Source organism: Rhamphochromis longiceps, linkage group LG3 (assembly GCF_057381845.1).
Source record: "Rhamphochromis longiceps isolate RC_006_pf linkage group LG3, R_longiceps_female_GT1.1, whole genome shotgun sequence".
NCBI lineage: Eukaryota > Metazoa > Chordata > Actinopteri > Cichliformes > Cichlidae > Rhamphochromis > Rhamphochromis longiceps.
In genome coordinates this window covers 53551337-53569522 of record NC_140559.1, presented here as the reverse complement: position 1 = coordinate 53569522, position 18186 = coordinate 53551337, and the positions used below count along the sequence as shown (strand labels likewise).

The 18186-nt window shown below is 39.0% G+C and overlaps 1 protein-coding gene and 1 pseudogene across 2 annotated transcripts; both read left to right on the top strand.

Annotated features, from left to right (window-relative positions):
* Positions 1 to 9163: 9163 nt before the first annotated feature.
* LOC146675271 (uncharacterized) lies at positions 9164 to 10402 on the top strand (annotated as a pseudogene).
* A 1700-nt stretch (positions 10403 to 12102) lies between these two features.
* On the top strand, positions 12103 to 17614 carry LOC146675270 (uncharacterized). 2 transcript variants are annotated; one of them, XM_085400361.1, is made up of 7 exons: positions 12103 to 12116; positions 13701 to 13819; positions 13902 to 14090; positions 14692 to 14844; positions 16290 to 16448; positions 16889 to 16984; positions 17063 to 17614. In XM_085400361.1, the coding sequence occupies exons 4-7, from the start codon at positions 14722 to 14724 to the stop codon at positions 17381 to 17383; spliced, it is 699 nt and encodes a 232-aa protein (XP_085256487.1). In that variant the 5' UTR covers positions 12103 to 12116; positions 13701 to 13819; positions 13902 to 14090; positions 14692 to 14721; the 3' UTR covers positions 17384 to 17614. The 2 variants fall into 2 exon arrangements, with proteins under 2 accessions (XP_085256487.1, XP_085256485.1); XM_085400359.1 differs by lacking the exon at positions 12103 to 12116 and adding an exon at positions 12639 to 12708.
* Positions 17615 to 18186: the final 572 nt, after the last annotated feature.

Sequence of the window (18186 nt, the reverse complement as noted above, 5' to 3'; positions counted from 1 at the left end):
TGTAGCCTCGTCTTGCTCCACCTCTGTTAACCCCCCCCCCCCCCCCCCCCCAGCCCCCCAGCCAGTCCCGGCAGTTGACTGTCCCCTCCTGAGCCTGGTTCTGCCGGAGGTTTCTGCCCGTTTAAAGGCAGTTTTTCCTCCCCACTGTCGCCAAGTGCTTGCTCAGAGGGGATTGTTGGGGTTTTCTCTCCTCTGCCTTTTTTCTTCATTTACTTGTTTAACTTCTTTCATTGTTACTTCATTTTGCCTTGTTTCTTCATTTACTTGTTTAACTCCTTTCATTATTACTTCATTTTACCTTGTTTCTTCATTTACTTGTTTAACTTCTTTCATTATTACTTCATTTTACCTTGTTTCTTCATTTACTTGTTTAACTTCTTTCATTATTACTTCATTTTACCTTGTTTCTTCATTTACTTGTTTAACTTCTTTCGATATTTCTTCATTTTACCTTGTTTCTTCATTTACTTGTTTAACTCCTTTCATTATTACTTCATTTTACCTTGTTTCTTCATTTACTTGTTTAACTTCTTTCATTATTACTTCATTTTACCTTGTTTCTTCATTTACTTGTTTAACTTCTTTCATTATTACTTCATTTTACCTTGTTTCTTCATTTACTTGTTTAACTTCTTTCATTATTACTTCATTTTACCTTGTTTCTTCATTTACTTGTTTAACTTCTTTCATTGTTACTTCATTTTACCTTGTTTCTTCATTTACTTGTTTAACTTCTTTCATTATTACTTCATTTTACCTTGTTTCTTCTTTTACTTGTTTAACTCCTTTCATTATTACTTCATTTTGCCTTGTTTCTTCTTTTACTTGTTTAACTTCTTTCATTATTACTTCATTTTACCTTGTTTCTTCCCTTACTTGCTTGTTATTCTTATCTAAATAATAAACCAATTAAATTTATCCTTTGAGTATTTTTCATCTCATCTTTACAGAATCTTTCCAAAACATTTTCAAACATTCAGATCTGTCTTTTATTTTCTTCTTGAAACCTCATAAATGGTGAACTAAAAACCCGGAATATGGTTTGAAACATAGTTTCAGCTGAAACTGCCATAACATGCTGTGTGTGTGTGTGTGTGTGTGTGTGTGTGTGTGTGTGTGTGTGTGTGTGTGTGTGTGTGTGTGTGTGTGTGTGTGTGTGTGTGTGTGTGTGTGTGTGTGTGTGGAGAGAGAGAGAGCTCACAAAACTAGGTGGTGTTCTTCATTGTAATAGGAAAGGTAACATGGGTCCCCACCGTTTCTCAAAGACTTGTTTCTGTAGTCTGAGTATGTAATTTGTTCCATCAGACAGACACTCACTGGATCCATAGATTATATCTGGTTTTAACCATCTGATAGTTATGCATTTTAGGGCTGCAGTGAGTCATATATTTAGCAGGTAACTTTTGGCTTTGCAGTCAATATGTTCTGCAATCCTTCCCAACACTGCTACTGTAGGACTTAGTGGAATATTTACCTTGGAAAATGTCTTTGAGAGCATCAAATATCTGCCTCCAGAATACACAGAGTTTAGGGCAGAGCCAGAATATATGAGTGTGGTTAGCAGAGTGTGTCCCACAGTTCCTCCAGCATGAACTCAGATGTGTTGGACCCATCTTAGCAGTTATTTCTGGAGTTCTGTAGAATCTGGCACATTAATGCCCCCTTTATTTTGGGCACTGCAGGATTTTGAGTCTAATTCTAGGCCGCTGTTTAGCCTACATGAAGTTAGAAATTCTTCAATACAGCTTGGACTCTCCACCATTTGACCCTTAGAACTGAAGAAGCTTCTCGGATGAGAGGTGAAACGTCTTCAAGTAACTCAAAGAAGTCCAGACGCTTTTCTTTCCAAGCTCCTTAGACTACGATGACCTGGATGACTGAGAACCTTCACAGACTTCTCCACACTTTAAATGCGCTCTAATGATGGGAACGTGTGGTAACATTTAGTCTTAACTGAAATAACATATTGCATCTATAAATGGGATTAAAATGTTTACCAAAGACTAACGTTTTTCATTCAGAACAAACAGCAGATTTCAGGTTAGGGCTGCACAACTAGTTTGTCCAATATTAAAATGACAGTTGTTTGTTACAATTATTCACAGATTGTTGTGGCAAAATGTGTTTTGATTGCACTGTCATGTCAGAATACTGCTTTCACCTTTACTTTGTGCTACACTCATGTTAATTAATCTTCATAAATTAATGTTTGCAAACACAAAGTATAAAGTTTTCCACTCTGCTATTTGTACCTGCACAATAGATGTGAATAAAACTCAAACCTATACGAGCTCCTTCTCCGTTTCCCTGCAACATTTTGTATAGATCTAACTTTTTGCCACATAAAGAACCTTCTGATGTGTTTACAGTAAATGTATTTGATAGTAGCTTATTTTGTAACTTTTAGTGGGCCTATGCAATGTTCCCTCTAAGCTGCGCACGTGCGCAATTGCGCACTGCTGGCACAGTCTCTGCGCACAGAAATTCTGCTTTGTGCACAAAAAAAGATCTAACCTGAATTGAAATTAAAATTAATACTTTAACAATTCTGTTTTGCAGTGTTGGTCAGTAAGTGACTGGTTGCTCCCATATGGGAACGATGCCACCTTATCCCATAGTCCAGCCAATAATGCGTATATGCACAGCTAATCAACGTGGTTGACAGGCTATGACAGCGTCCTTATGTGACGCTTTTTTGTTTTTACATTTTCATGGTAAATGGGCTAAAGCAGTTAATTAAAAGTAGTCTAACATAAATGTAAACGCTGTAATTTGATTCTTTTAATAAACCATGAAACTTGGATGGATTCGATGCCGGCGTGACCACAGTGCACACGTCTGATGTCGCTCAGTGGTCCAAGGGATCGCTCAGGGAGTTTGTGTGTTCGCTCAGACACGTGAAAAATTAGAGGGAACATTGGGCCTATGACATTCAGTACCCAGTTATTAAAATGTTAAGTGTAAATCATCCCCAGCCCACAATAGCAGCTGAATTTACTACGATTTCAGATCTTTTTACACGTCAATAAGAAACCACCGATGTGTAAAACAGGCTGACAACACAATGACGTAAACCACACTGCTGCAACTGTGCAGCTCTCAGGTTTGATTTATTGTTTCTCTGTGTGGCCAGCAGGGGAAGGTGTTTTGCTGGTTTTTTAAAATATTAATGAAAACATTTTTCATGAAAGTTGCAAATTTGTTATCTGTTTTTATGACATTTTTCACAACAACATCAACATTAGAAAATGAAATACATTTATAGTAGGTGATCATTAATCAGTATTATTGGCACTATTAAAGGGCCCCAAAAATCAAACTTTGCTTAGGGCACCACGGAGGGCCAACCCTTTTTACACTTCAACGATTGTACACAAAATACAATCATCCATCCTTCTATCTATTTATTTTCTTCCACTTATATAATTCAGCATCACAGGGAAGCTGGATCCCAGTTGTTTTTCACAGAGGGCCAAGCAGTGGAGGGAGCTGCCGACCTCCCAGCAATACATGTAAAAGCTTTATTTTACACTGACTCTGGTCATCTTTATCTATCATAAAAATTTGCTTCACGATCTGAAACACGTAAGTGTGTCAAATATGCAAACAGCTAAGAAATCAGGATGGGCTAAATCGTTTCTTACTGCACTTCTGTTAGGCGACTGAATAAAAACACAAAGTCAGCAGTCTGGCTATGAATGTCTTTAATGTTTCCCAGATCAGAATCACAGCATACAGTGTATAATAACTTCTAAAGTAAACAGAAATATCATCACCTCATTTATTTATATAATTTTACTTTACTTTTTTTAATAATCATCTTTTTTTTATTCCATTATTTAACATTTTTCTTCATCTCAAGTCTCGAGTTTCTGAGTTCAACAAAGAAAGTAGAAAGAAGACAACAGGTGCAGATTTGCAATGGACACCAAGCTGAGGGTTTCTCTGTGGGTGTCACTGTCTCTGTGCACGTTTGACACTGTGGACGTGACACAGGATCATCCAATCATGAAGTTTTGCTTTGCTGACAGTTTCTAAGTGTTGGAATAAAATAAATCCAGCAGTTATACCACAGAAAGGACAAAGTGTGGCTCTAACAGCTGTTGAACACACACAGACTGTGATGTTCTCCACACGTCACCCATCGCTCTGCACTTTTCCAGCATCCAACTGTTTTTCTGCTACATAACATCACTGCAGGAGAAAAACAACGGACAGACAGACAGACAGCACAGTGTGACACGAGCAGGTCAGACCACCTGTGTGATCTCATGAGTCTGTGAGGATATGAGGCATCTTATGGTATCAAAGCCCTGGAGTCTGTCAAACATGGCTACATGTAAACACTGCTACATGTTAGGTGAGCTAACATTTAACTGACTGCACTTTTTTCAGTCTCAGTTTAGGTCATTTATGTCCTTACTGCGAATCACTGAAAGGCAAAGCTGGCTTTTATCGCTCTGATGTTACGCACATCATGCAGCACAGATTCATCTCTGATCACAAGACTCATATTTCAAAATAAAAGCGAGCTAAGGCTTGAAAAGAGGACGACGATTTTATGACAATCGCAGAGAAAAGAGCAACGAAAGGATTTAAAACTTGATGAAAATGTTTTTTCTCACTGAAAACTAGCAAATCCTAATAAACAGCATGACTGGCCCTCTGCTGTGAGGGGGCTTCAGTGGAGATGACTTCTGCTACAGCGACCTTCCTGCTACAGGATGGTCACATGATAACGATCAACGTTATGACAAAAATAAAATAATTGTTGAAAAAACAAAGACAAAACTGATCGGTGGTAAGGATGAACTCATTTGAAACCTCTAGCTAACGGCCATTTTTTTCTTCTCATTACAAACTGCACCTGTTGTCTTTTGTCATCACAAAATAAGCATATCATTCATTCACTCCAAAAAACAAACAAACAAAACATAAAATAAGATAAGATAGAACTTTATTAATCCCTCGGGTGGGTTCCTCTGGGAAATTCGGTTTCCAAAAAAGCACAGCACCGACAGAAGTTACAGTTACAGAATGTTATATATATATATATATATATATGTATATGTCTTTAAGTTATTAGTCGTTTTTAAACCAACAACCATTACCAAGATTTGTGTATATTTCTATCCATTCTGTAACTCTGGTGTACAGTTCAGTACTGCAACTCCCCACATGACACTGCACACACACACACACACACACACACACACACACACACACACACACACACACACACACACACACACACACACATAAATACAGAGACAAATATAAATAAAATATACGAAGGGGATAAATAGAATAAATAGGAATAAAAATAAAAATACAAGTGAATTGCACATTTCAAGTATTGAGGTCTATTGCACCATTGACTATTTACAAAAGTATTGCACAAAGGTATTGTACAGTGAGGTGAAGAGGCACTACAGCTTAGTTGTTCCCCCCTCCTTTGTCCTCCTTTGTCCTCCTGTTTCCCCTCCCTCTCCCCTCCAGAGAGGAGTTAAACAGTTTGATGGCGTGTGGGACAAAGGAGTTTTTAAGTCTGTTGGTTCTTGTCTTTGAGAGAAGCAACCTGTCACTGAACAGACTCTTCTGGTTGTTAATGGCCGTGTGCAGAGGATGCCCAGCATTGTTCATAATGTCCAGCAGTTTCTTTAATGTCCTTTTCTCTGCCACTGTCACCAGAGTGTCCAGCTTCATGCCGACCACAGAGCCCGCCTTCCTGATCAGTTTCTCCAGCCTGGATGAGTCCTTCTTTGCTGTGCTGCTCCCCCAGCACACCACAGCATAGAAAAGTACTCCAGCAACCACTGACTGGTAAAACATCCTCAGGAGCTTCCTGCAGATGTTAAAAGACCTCAGCCTCCTGAGGAAGTACAGTCGGCTTTGGGCTTTTTTATACAGGTGCTCTGTGTTGCATGACCAGTCCAGTTTATTGTCCACCCACAGCCCGAGGTACTTGTACTTGTTGACCACCTCCACCCCCTCCCCCTCTATCTGAACCGGCAGTGGACCTGCTCTAGACCTCCCGAAGTCCACAACCAGTTCCTTAGTCTTTGAGGTGTTGAGTTGCAGGTGGTTTGTGTGACTCCATGCGACAAAGTTCCTCACCAGACTTCTGTACTCCTCTTCCTGATCATCCCAGATACACCCCATGATGGCTGTGTCATCTGCAAACTTCTGAATATGGCATAATTCAGAGTTGTAGAGAAGTCAGAGGTGTACAGGGTGAAGAGAAGAGGGGACAGCACAGTTCCCTGTGGTGCTCCTGTGCTGCTGACCACTGTGTCAGACGTGATGTCCTTCAGCCTGGCGTACTGTGGTCTGTCGGTGAGGTAGTCGGAGATCCAAGCCACCAGGCAGGGGTCCACCTCCATCCTGTTCAGTTTTTCCTGAAGCATACAGGGCCGGATGTATAAATAAACAAGAAACTTAATATTTACAAATATTTTGTCTGTTTTTTTTTTCTTACACTTAAAAATGTACAGTTCTGATCTTCCAGATGTTTCGTCTCCATCCGTCTCCCAGATTGGTATTTTCTTCTCTGTCCAGTGACCTCAGAGTGAGCGCTGAATGTGCCACAATGGCGCCCTCTAGTGTTAGCTTATAAAACCGACAAGGAGAAAGAACAGAGCCGAATGAAAGGACTCGTTTGTGTTCTCTCCTCTGCTGTAGCTGTGTGGTGCTGAGGTTAACTACACAACCCCTCGCCGCCTCCTTATACACAGGAGTGAGTACAAAAGGGTTCGTACGGACGCATCAGCCGGCCGTCCTTCTGCTCGACACTGTTAGCTGAAAGATGATCGGATCATCCTCTGTCCTGTATTTAAGGCTGAGAGTCTTTGTCCAGTCTCTTTTCCACAGCTACTGTCCACAGCACTGATCCACCTGCAGCACAGCCCCAGTCAGTTGTTTTATGATTTACATTGTGCACGTTTCCCTTCCAGTGAGCTTACAAAACCTCTGACAGGAGAAGTCAGGCATGTGTTTCCCCCACCTCCCCTTTTAGGCAGTAATAAAATAGAAAACAAACAATCAAACAGGCTAAAGCTAGAGCACAAGCAAAGACAGCACCGGTGACTAAGTTCTCCCATACTGGACGTACGCTACCACGTGGGCTCAAACAGCAGCACATCAGCTCAGTTTACATACTGTTGACATCTTCATCAGAGGATCAGCAGGGAGCGCTGCTGAGCTGCAGTCGTCTCCACCAGAGTGACGGAGCAGGAATCACAAACAGCACAAACCCACCGTGTTGTTTCTACCCTGTTCAGGAGATCTGAGCACCTATCCCTTTTTGTCATGTTGCAGCTCTGCACTGCAGGCCCTGAACGCCTCCCGGTTACCCTCAGTGTGCTTAGAGTTTAATTTACAACCGACGAGCTCACAGATCATCTGCAGGCAGGTGAACGAACCCTTAATGTGAGGATAATAGCAGAGCTGACCTGAGGTCAGAAATAGTCAGGAACGGTGTCGACACGGTGAAGTCAGGTGTTTGGGAATTTGTCTGATTATCAGATTGGGGGGGTCGGTGTTAAATAACAAAGGTGGTGTAGGATGGAGAGAGGAGGAGGGAGGGAGCAGTGATGATATGGAGGAAGGTGATTGGTTAAGCAGCAGGAAGGAGCTCATGCTGGAGTCTGAGTTTTTACTGTTGGCCTTTTTCTGCTTTTTGTTTATTGTTGTCTGACGCGGGCCCGCCTACGCTTGAGTGATGCAGATGTGATATCACACTCACACAGCGACTGCCGCTCCTACACACACACACACACACACACACACGTGCCATACACAAGGGGGTCAGACAGGAGCAGCATCAGTCTCTGCTCTGTTTTGTTAATAACGTAGAAAAATAATTTTGTACAGTCAAGCTACATCGACGGACGCTTTACCTCACGTACCCTAAAATGAAAAAGTAGTGACAGTAAGATGAAGGCTGCACATGACACCATGACTGAGTTCACAGCTGTTGCTTTGATTCTAACGTTTAAGACTTTTGGCATCGACTCCGTTTTAATAAATGAGTGCTGGGAGGCGTCGTTTGACTTCAGGAGCTCCTGCGATGCTCTTACTCTGCGGGAGAAAACCAAAAACCAAAAGTAGCAAACATGGAGCGATATGACTCGTTTAGTCTTGGGAAACGTGCATCGACAGGTACAGTGTCCTTTTCCCCGCGTCTTTAAAAATAATTCATGCATAGATCCCCCACTGAGAAAACCCTTTTATATACTTTCTCCTTTGTACACATTTTATATAGAACTATATATAATATCATTTCTCTATATCTATATTTTCAGAAAAATTCTTTCCACACAATAAAAAACAACAATTAAACAAATGCTTCAAACAAAACAACAAAAGAAGAGAAGATGAAAGAAAGAAAAACACGACTGAGGCCAGTTTGGCACTTTGTCACGAGAACATGACAGAACTCTGTTAGTTGACGGTAAACAGCGATACTTTATTTTTCTTTCGTTTTTCTTCTCGATTTTTTTTTACTTGTAGTTCTAAATTGGAAGATTATTGTGATTTTGCATTATACAAATAAAATTATATTTTGTTATTTTTTCATCGCTCAAAATAAGCATCACACTCGCGGAAGCCGGTGTACCCGGCGAAACGCCGTGCATTTATCGAGCCTTTCAACCCCAGATAGGCCAATTATGGCTCTTTGGGTCTTAAAGGTTGTTGACCCCTGCTTTAGATGAACAGAGTTTTTTAATTAAATACATACTCTTTAATAAATGTTCTCTTTTATAAAAAGTAGGATAATTAAAAAAACTTTTATTATACCTCTATTAGAAAAAAAACTGTCTTGTTTTCTGTCGTCTGTTATGTAATATTAGGGATGTTTGTGACAATTAATTTCTTTATCGGCTGGACTAACCAATAGTCCACAACTAGGAAACACTGAAATTTTAAGTTAAGTTTGAAAACAGTTTAAAAAAAAACACCCCATTCCAAAACGTCTTGTGACAATCTCATTGGAGTGATGATGTCATAGAACGTCATAAGTCCTTTGATGTTTTTCCTTAAATAGGGGTGAGAAACAGCAAGATTTAGTTCGTTTCAGCAGCATCTGTGTTTGCAGCATACAAAACGTTCACCACAGAAACATTTGGAAAGCTCTTCAAAGTCATCGTATAGAAACTCCAACATGTTTCCAAGAAAAAAACAACCAATTCAAAAAGATTACGCCGCCTCTCCTTCCTGGCGTGGCCAGCCAATTTCCCCAAATGGCATCTCATCCTTCCAAAGGGCATTAGAGGAGAGTAGGAAGGAAAACTACCTTCTCCAGAAAAAAATGCAACAAATTGAAGAAGAAAAACATCAACTGGAGGACAAGTGTAGACGAATGGAAGCCCAAAATAAAGAGCTGGAAGAAAGACAACAGCGCCAGCCGGACATAAACATTATTAATGAGGGCTGGGGAATCAAGTTTGCTCAGGCCCGAGAGCAGATTGTGCACCTCAATAAAGAAAACAGGCAAAAGCGCGCAGAACTAAAAGAAATGACCAACCAGCTCCAAGACAAGAAAACGATGACTGATAAGATACAACGGGATCTCCAACACATGGACCGAAAAAATCGGCTCCTCCAAAGACAGCTCCATGAAGCTGTGGAAGAAAAGAATAAATTCCTCCAACAGAAGGAAGAGCAGGACAAAAAGCAACGAGACATGCAGCACAAACTGAAGAGCATGCAGGAAAAATACCGCATGCTGAAAGAAAGCCTGGATGAAACACTGCGCCAAAATAAAGACCTTCTTCAACAGAAAGAGCAACAACAAAAAAGACTGAAAGAAGGAAAACGCATCGTCCAGGACTTTGAGTCTAAAAATCTAAAACTGCAAGAGTTTTGTAATCAGCTGGAGGACAAAGCAACTAAAGTGGAAGAAGAAAGGGACAAACTGGAGAAACGCTGCTCACAGATGCAGAAAAGGATCGATCAGATAGCGAGAAACAACTCCGAGCTCGTTAAGGGGCGTTTGGTGGAATTCAATAACTTGAAGAGTGAACACACTCAAATGCAGTCACAAAAACAACAAGAAGACAAAATACATGAAGACAAAAATCAAGAAATCAAGAAAAGAAAGAAGCAGTTAAAAGACAAGCACAAAGAGGTCCAACAGAGAAATGCAGACATGCACAAGGACAAGCTGATACAGGAGGCAACATCCAAACAACTCAAAGACAAGCTTGAAGAACAACAAGCAGCATTGGAAGAGGTGGAACAAAGATGTGAGAAACTTGAAGAAAAACCACTTGCAGAAACCATTGACGAGCTGAGAAATCTCATCGTGCAGAAAAAAGCGCTTGTGGAAAAGTGCATGAAAAAAAAGAAAAAAATGGTTCCACTTGTTCCAGAGGAGAGACGCTACTGCTTCCTCACCTGATGTAGCCTCGTCTTGCTCCACCTCTGTTAACCCCCCCAACCAGTCCCGGCAGTTGACTGTCCCCTCCTGAGCCTGGTTCTGCCGGAGGTTTCTGCCCGTTTAAAGGCAGTTTTTCCTCCCCACTGTCGCCAAGTGCTTGCTCAGAGGGGATTGTTGGGGTTTTCTCTCCTCTGCCTTTTTTCTTCATTTACTTGTTTAACTTCTTTCATTATTACTTCATTTTACCTTGTTTCTTCATTTACTTGTTTAACTTCTTTCATTATTACTTCATTTTGCCTTGTTTCTTCATTTACTTGTTTAACTTCTTTCATTATTACTTCATTTTGCCTTGTTTCTTCATTTACTTGTTTAACTTCTTTCATTATTACTTCATTTTGCCTTGTTTCTTCATTTACTTGTTTAACTTCTTTCATTATTACTTCATTTTACCTTGTTTCTTCATTTACTTGTTTAACTTCTTTCATTATTACTTCATTTTACCTTGTTTCTTCATTTACTTGTTTAACTTCTTTCATTATTACTTCATTTTACCTGGTTTCTTCATTTACTTGTTTAACTTTTTCATTATTACTTCATTTTACCTGGTTTCTTCATTTACTTGTTCAACTTCTTTCATTATTACTTCATTTTACCTTGTTTCTTCATTTACTTGTTTAACTTCTTTCATTATTACTTCATTTTGCCTTGTTTCTTCATTTACTTGTTTAACTCCTTTCATTATTACTTCATTTTACCTGGTTTCTTCATTTACTTGTTTAACTCCTTTCATTATTACTTCATTTTACCTTGTTTCTTCATTTACTTGTTTAACTCCTTTCATTATTACTTCATTTTACCTTGTTTCTTCTTTTACTTGTTTAACTTCTTTCATTATTACTTCATTTTACCTTGTTTCTTCCTTTACTTGCTTGTTATTCTTATCTAAATAATAAACCAATTAAATTTATCCTTTGAGTATTTTTCATCTCATCTTTACAGAATCTTTCCAAAACATTTTCAAACATTCAGATCTGCCTTTAATTTCCTCTTGAAACCTCATAAATGGTGAACTAAAAACCCGGAATATGGTTTGAAACATAGTTTCAGCTGAAACTGCTATAACATGCTGTGTGTGTGTGTGTGTGTGTGTGTGTGTGTGTGTGTGTGTGTGTGTGTGTGTGTGTGTGTGTGTGTGTGGAGAGAGAGAGAGCTCACAAAACTACACTGTAAAAAATCAAACTTGCAGTTGTTGAGCTTACAGTCATTTCTTTCACAATTCAACAATAAAAGTTCAGTTGGCCCATAAACTCAAATACATTAAGGGTTTCAACTAATCATTTAACGTTTTGGAGCAAAAGTTGGTCTCAGATGAAATTTATTGCTGGCAAAATGAATGAATTCAAGTTTTACATGAGTTGAAGCTGTTGGCGCCTTTCTGTGCCTGAGTACGCATGCGCACCTCATATTTTTGGATGCTACGGGGTCTACTTTGCGCTTTTGCAAGGACTGAAAGCCACCTGCCCGTCTGCCTTAATGAGAACGTGAGGCTAGGAGCTGGATAGATCGTTCATCTCAAGTTTCTAAAGGCAAGTAATGTTTCTTTTATTATATCAGACAGTATATGTTTGAACAGTCTCAATTTGTCTGTTAGAAATATCACAACTGAAGTTCTTCGTATTTTTCCGAAACTTAGCATAGCATTACTTTCTTGGCTAAGAAGCCTTGTGGCTTATGGGTATGTGTTTACTATATCATTTAAGATTCCATGTCACAAACTACGTGCCATGTCACAAAACAATGAAAATCCGACAAACTTCGCTACTAAAGAGGCGCGCTCATATCTGACAAGCCTCCGCGACACCCCCTATGCGTATTTCATGAAGTGCAGTCTGTGGCCGCCATACCACCGAACGAAACAAAATAGGCTGGCTCACTCATGACCAACGGCAGCAACCCCCCGCCGCTATTTAAATAAAATAAAATAAAATAAAGTTCGGGGGCGCCTGCTGCCATGTCGTTTAATTTGTTCGAATCACATCTAGCCAATAAAATGTGTGCTTTAGTTTCTGTGTGAACGGGGTGGTGGAGTCCTCATGGCCAGCGAGCTCCACTAAATGAAATATGAGATGTGACAATATAGTTTATATCGATATAGTCTACATTATCATTATACTTGTGGAGCCGCAAGTTTGCCTCTCTTTCGTCCACTTTTGTCTCTACGCTGTGTTACTCCGCCTCTCTCCTTCACTGAACACAACTCCCCCTCCCCCATCGCTTCACCTGCAGGCAACGACAAGATGGACACGGCAGCTATCAAAGAGGAGCTGGTCGGTAAAAAGAAAACATTTGAAGATTACTATTTTAGTACTGTCAGCGTAAAGTTAATGCCATAACTGCATTAACGGGGCAAATCTCCGTTAACTAGTTACCGCGGATCACCCCGTGCGTGGGGCTGGGTGGCGTTAGTGAGCTAACCGGGCTAACGCGTTGACGCACGGCCTAAAATCCTTTCATCTCAAAAATCGACAGTCTGCCTTATGTATGAATTCTGGTTGTGCTTACTGACCTCGAACCAATTTTATGTGGTACACAGCTTAAAAAAATATGTCAAAAAATGTTTTGGTACGACTTTGGTAAGCTATGAAGCTGCACTGCTTGATGGATTGTTGGAGCATTACGGCTACCGAGGAGCCTCGCAGAGTGATACGTACTCTGCTTCAACGTAATATTACCATATTATGTGTGTAAGGACCATAAATGGCACCTGTAAGAGACACGGTTACAAAGAGAATTTCAAACTCCAGGCTGTCAGTTGCGCAGTAGAACTTGGAAACAGAGCAGCTGCAAAATCTGTCTTTGTTATTATGCTCAGCATCTTTTAGTTTACATTTTGATCGCACAATTGTGAGCTTTTTGTTATGCACAAAACAACATTGTTTTGGTTTATTTATGGAGCACCATTAATAAATGCACTGATAATTTAAACAGATGCTTCAGGAGTTTTATCCCACTCATACTCTCAATCCAATGTTTGTCATTCTAAGTTGTAAAACCAATCACACAAAATTATCCTTGGCTTACATAATACATCCCAGTATACTGTTGGTGCATTCCATGTAGAATACAATTTGTTAATAATAAATTAAATAAATTAAACATTTGATGTAATGTATGTTTTGTAAATTATTTGTTTTACTGTGTTTCACATGGCATTTTACAAGGCAGAATCAGCTCACTTTAGTGAGCCAAAAAAATTCTTAAGTAATGTCAGGAAGCTGGTATTTTATTTTAAAACTAATTGCTATTTTTATTTATTTAGAGAATTAAAAGCCAACTCCAGACCACTGCTTGTCCTGATTTATGAGGGACTGATGAGGAGTTGGTAAGGAGAGGAATCAGAACAGGAGTGCCTGCCCCCCGCCCCAAACACATTATCAGGTAATGTAACTTTGGTAATTTGAGATTAATTCAGGTTTCTTTTGAATTGTTGACACTGTCCTCTCCTCTCTTCTCATTATAGCTTTTGTATGCAGTGCCAGTTCTGCTCTTTTGTCTGTTCAAGCCAAGAAGTACTCTTAAGACATCACCAGCTACGACATAGAAGAGGATTTCATTTGCCCTGTGTTTACAGTGACTGCGTCTGTTCGTTCAGGACACGAGGGGCATTGAAGTCTCACCTCAGCAGATCACACAACAGGGCTAAGAAAAGGCAGGAGATCTCAACATTTTTTTTTGTGATTTTTGTGAATTTAAGGAAAACTGCTCACAGCATACATTTATTTCACATATTTTAAGGCACTTAAAAAAAAATCAGACTGTATCCTGTCCTTTCCAAAAATGTGACTATGCTACCAACAATTTAACAACCTTTACGTCACACACAAGCAGAAAGCACAAAAACTCAAAAGATATAAAAAACTGTATTAGACTGATTTCTCATGCAAATGCATGTCCTAGTGAAAGTAGCTCCCCTGATAAATCCTTAAATACCTCTCAGGAGCCAGAGACATTACCAAGTGGTTCAGGTGTAGCATCAAGTGATAAAGAGGACAATGAGTTTGTAGATTACCAATGTCTTGAACATAAAATAGCTAGACTTTTTCTATGCATGCAAACATTGTTACATGTTTCTAAAAGTGCTTTGCAGAGAATTATTGAGGAAATTAGTGACATTTTAAAATTTTCTCAGGTTCATTCATTTCAAAGAATCAAACAGGTGCTTGCTTAACAGAACATTGAGGCAGATGATGATGTAATTAAAAATATAAATGATGCACTTTTCAAAACCAACCCATTAATTATCTCAACAGAACCAAAAGGTGAAGAAGAGGGATAAGAACATGGCACTCATCACCCAAAAGATGGACATCACATTCTCTCTCAGGAGGAAAGAAGTTGTGGAGATGCAGCCCTTGGTCAAGGAAATGCAGCTCAGATGGCCAGCTCTCTTCTTGAAAGAACAGGTAAGATAATCTCTTAAATATTTAAAGGAAAACTTCCGTTTTTTTCTTCTTCCCTTTTTCCCCAGTGTGGTCTTATTTCTAAAATTGAAAACGTTCATTTATTCACCCAGAAAAATTTCAAGGCATTTGGAGTTGTTAGAAAGAAATTTTAATCCCAATGTTACGAGTCAGTCGTTTTGCAAGAGAGAGCTGAGCCACGGTTATGGGGAAAGGATTCACTGAGACAACTAAGAAATGCCTGAATTAAGCCAAAAACCACTCTGGAGGGATTTTAATCTAAGGAAATAACATTAAAATGTGTTTAAAAGCTCCAAAAAGTTGATTTTACATGATATAGGACCTTTACAATTCCTTCTGAACAACTCCAAATGCCTCGAAACTTGTCTGGGTGAGTAAATGAACGTGAGCTCCATTTCTTGTGCCCTTGAGAAGCATCTGTTTGTATCACTCCAATATCTTGTAGAAAAGGTTGAAGGCTACCGTTGAGCTAACAATGCTAGTGGTAAAATATAAAAAAATACTTGGCTCTAAAAATATGAACTCTATTGAAGTGAAATCTATTTACTTGTCAACTTGCTGTGTATAATAACGGATTGCTTTTATTTCGCTCTTCTCTGGGCACCCAAAGCGCTTTATAATTCCACTACTCACTCACTCACTCTCACATTCACACATCGGTGCAGGGAAACCACAGTTGTAGCCACAGCTGCCCTGGGGTAGACTGACAGAAGTGACGCTGCCATATCGCGCCACTGGCCCCTCTGGCCAACACCAGTAGGCGGTGGGGTAAAGGGTCTTGCCCAAGGACACAACGACCAGGACAGAGAGAGCTGGGGATAGAACCAGCATCCTTCCGGTTACAGATGAGCTTCCCAACCCCCTGAACCACGGTCGCCACAATGACTTGTCTTCACTGGGCATCTAGAATCTTTTGGTGCTGACCCTTAGCGGGCAACAGCCATGAAACTCACAGAACAGGATTGAGAAAGTCACTTACGTGTTATGAAAGTATACAAATTTGACCACAGGATGTTATTCTTACTTCATTTCTACATAACTATAAAATTAATGGAATTTTTTCAATGAATTTAAAATACAATTTATTGATTTATTTCTTTTCTGCAATACATCCTGTAACAATTGAAACCATTATTTTGTCTTATCAACATTTGATTAGGTATTCTATAGACTTACTGTAAAATCTGCCGATCAGATTTTTCTTGTTTTGTTTTTTTTTTTTTTTTAATACGTCAGTTATAATTTGTACCACCACTACCACTAAAAGAAAAAAAAAAAAAAATCCAATCAAGGCCTGACCAATAGATCAACCGAGACTAACTAAATGTTTTGAAATTAAGCTCTTTTAACCAAATTTGAAAACAATGTGATTTTTATATAATGTACCTTTAAAAGTTTTCTTCTATATTTTTTTTGTTGCTTTGTAGATTTGTGCGGAATTCTCACGCATTACCACCAAGGATCTCATGGGGACCTTCTTGACTGCCCTCGACACTTACTCACTTCGGCTGATTAAGCTGTATCGAATTAGAAAAGCTGCTTTCCGCAATGACATGGATTCCCTGTTGCAGAAGTTTGATGAACAGGTAATATATAAAAATGTATTTGTCTGGTTTATGAGGAACCTGAAGTTCCCACTGTAACGAAAGATACTTTATTAAATATTTACTAAATTGATGTAAAAATTGTTAGTTTTCAAAAAGTGTGTCCTGAATGGGATTATAAGCTAACAAGCAGCGCTGTGTTTGGCAGATTGCAGGTAATGACAGTTCAACTCTCATCCCACTCATGGCACTTTTTGTTATAAATGTTGTAATAAGTGTGCTACATTTGTTGCACATCAAAATTACTTAAAAAATAAATAAATAAAAAAAACTGACAAAAACATGACCAATTATCTGTAATAACTCATTTCAACATCTTATTTCTTAAGGCTGTATTTTGAGCAACAACACTTAATGTGTTTTAAAAACAAAATGGTAGGTTTATAAATGAGACTGAGTCTTATTTGATTTCCTTGTTTTAGGTCTCAAACATAGTCCAGCATCGACGAACCATCAGTTTGGAAGGGTTACCGATATTTGTTCGCGACGACGAGACCAAACTCTTCTTAACATGTCTGGTGAGTATGCAAATCTACTCAATCTTCAGTTTTGGTTTTCAGAGACTTATATGTACTGTTGTTTTTTATTTTGCATAGGATACAGATCCAGTTGAGAGGGCAACCCGAGGTGTTACGGTGGGCATCCTCACTGTTCTGGAGGACTACGTGGGACCCAACTCGCAGTCCACAGTGGTCAACACTGCCATTGTTTTGGAAGAGGACATTATTCTTGATGATCTGCCAGACCTTCCCACTGCCTTTGCCTACTTGTTTGGCCTACTTTATGGGCTCAACATGGAGTTTCCCAAAGAACTCAAGTACACATTTGAAGCTGTGCAACACATTTTTATGGAGTTGACATCTACCTGTTCCCAGAGGATAAGAAGCTTCAAAACCAAGCTCTTAACCAAAGTCTAACCTATTTGACAACATGTTCAACTCAAATGCAACTTGTGTAAAACAGAATGGCAATTTGTTTTGATTTACTGTTTTTGGGTTTCGTGGCAAGTTGCTCTGAAAAAAGTTAATTTCTGTCTTTAAGAAAACGGTAAGGTGCAGAAAGTTCTGAATCAATGTCTTCTGTTCTAACTTTACTTAATGTAGCTTGCATGGCTGATTGCAGATTTCATGTATAACATGTTATTATAAAATGTTGAAAGGTTTTATTATAACTTGAGCTGTTTTAAACAATTTTTATAATCTGGTTTTAGGTACATTTGTATTAGTTTTATAACAAATGTGGCGCGATACTGAACTTCACAGGAAATTGGAGTGTTGATACCATTACTATTAAAAGACAAGTGGTGGAAAAATTTGTTTGAAAGTTGTTAGCTGTATGGAAACCAGGAAGTTGTTCACATCCTGCCATCTGATGTTTTGAATCTGTTTGTTAGTGACTATCTATCAAGATAGGTTTGATATTCTGTCTGACAACACCACCTTTAAAATTGGATGAGTAACATTTGTTACAAAAATTTGACTTTTTTTGTGTTTTTGGAAGGACTTTATTTGTGGCTGAATGTTGTCAGTATGTTAAAAATGGCTGATCTCAAAAGTCAACATTGTCAGTGGTGCAGTTGTGTTTGAACACAAAGTTATTTGAAAATCAACTGTGTAAACATTCATTGGTAAAACAGGGAGCACCTCATGAAAACTATGAAAGATACTTTTTCTAAACTTTAGGAAATTGATTGGCAAAACAAAAAAAATGTTGTGTAAAC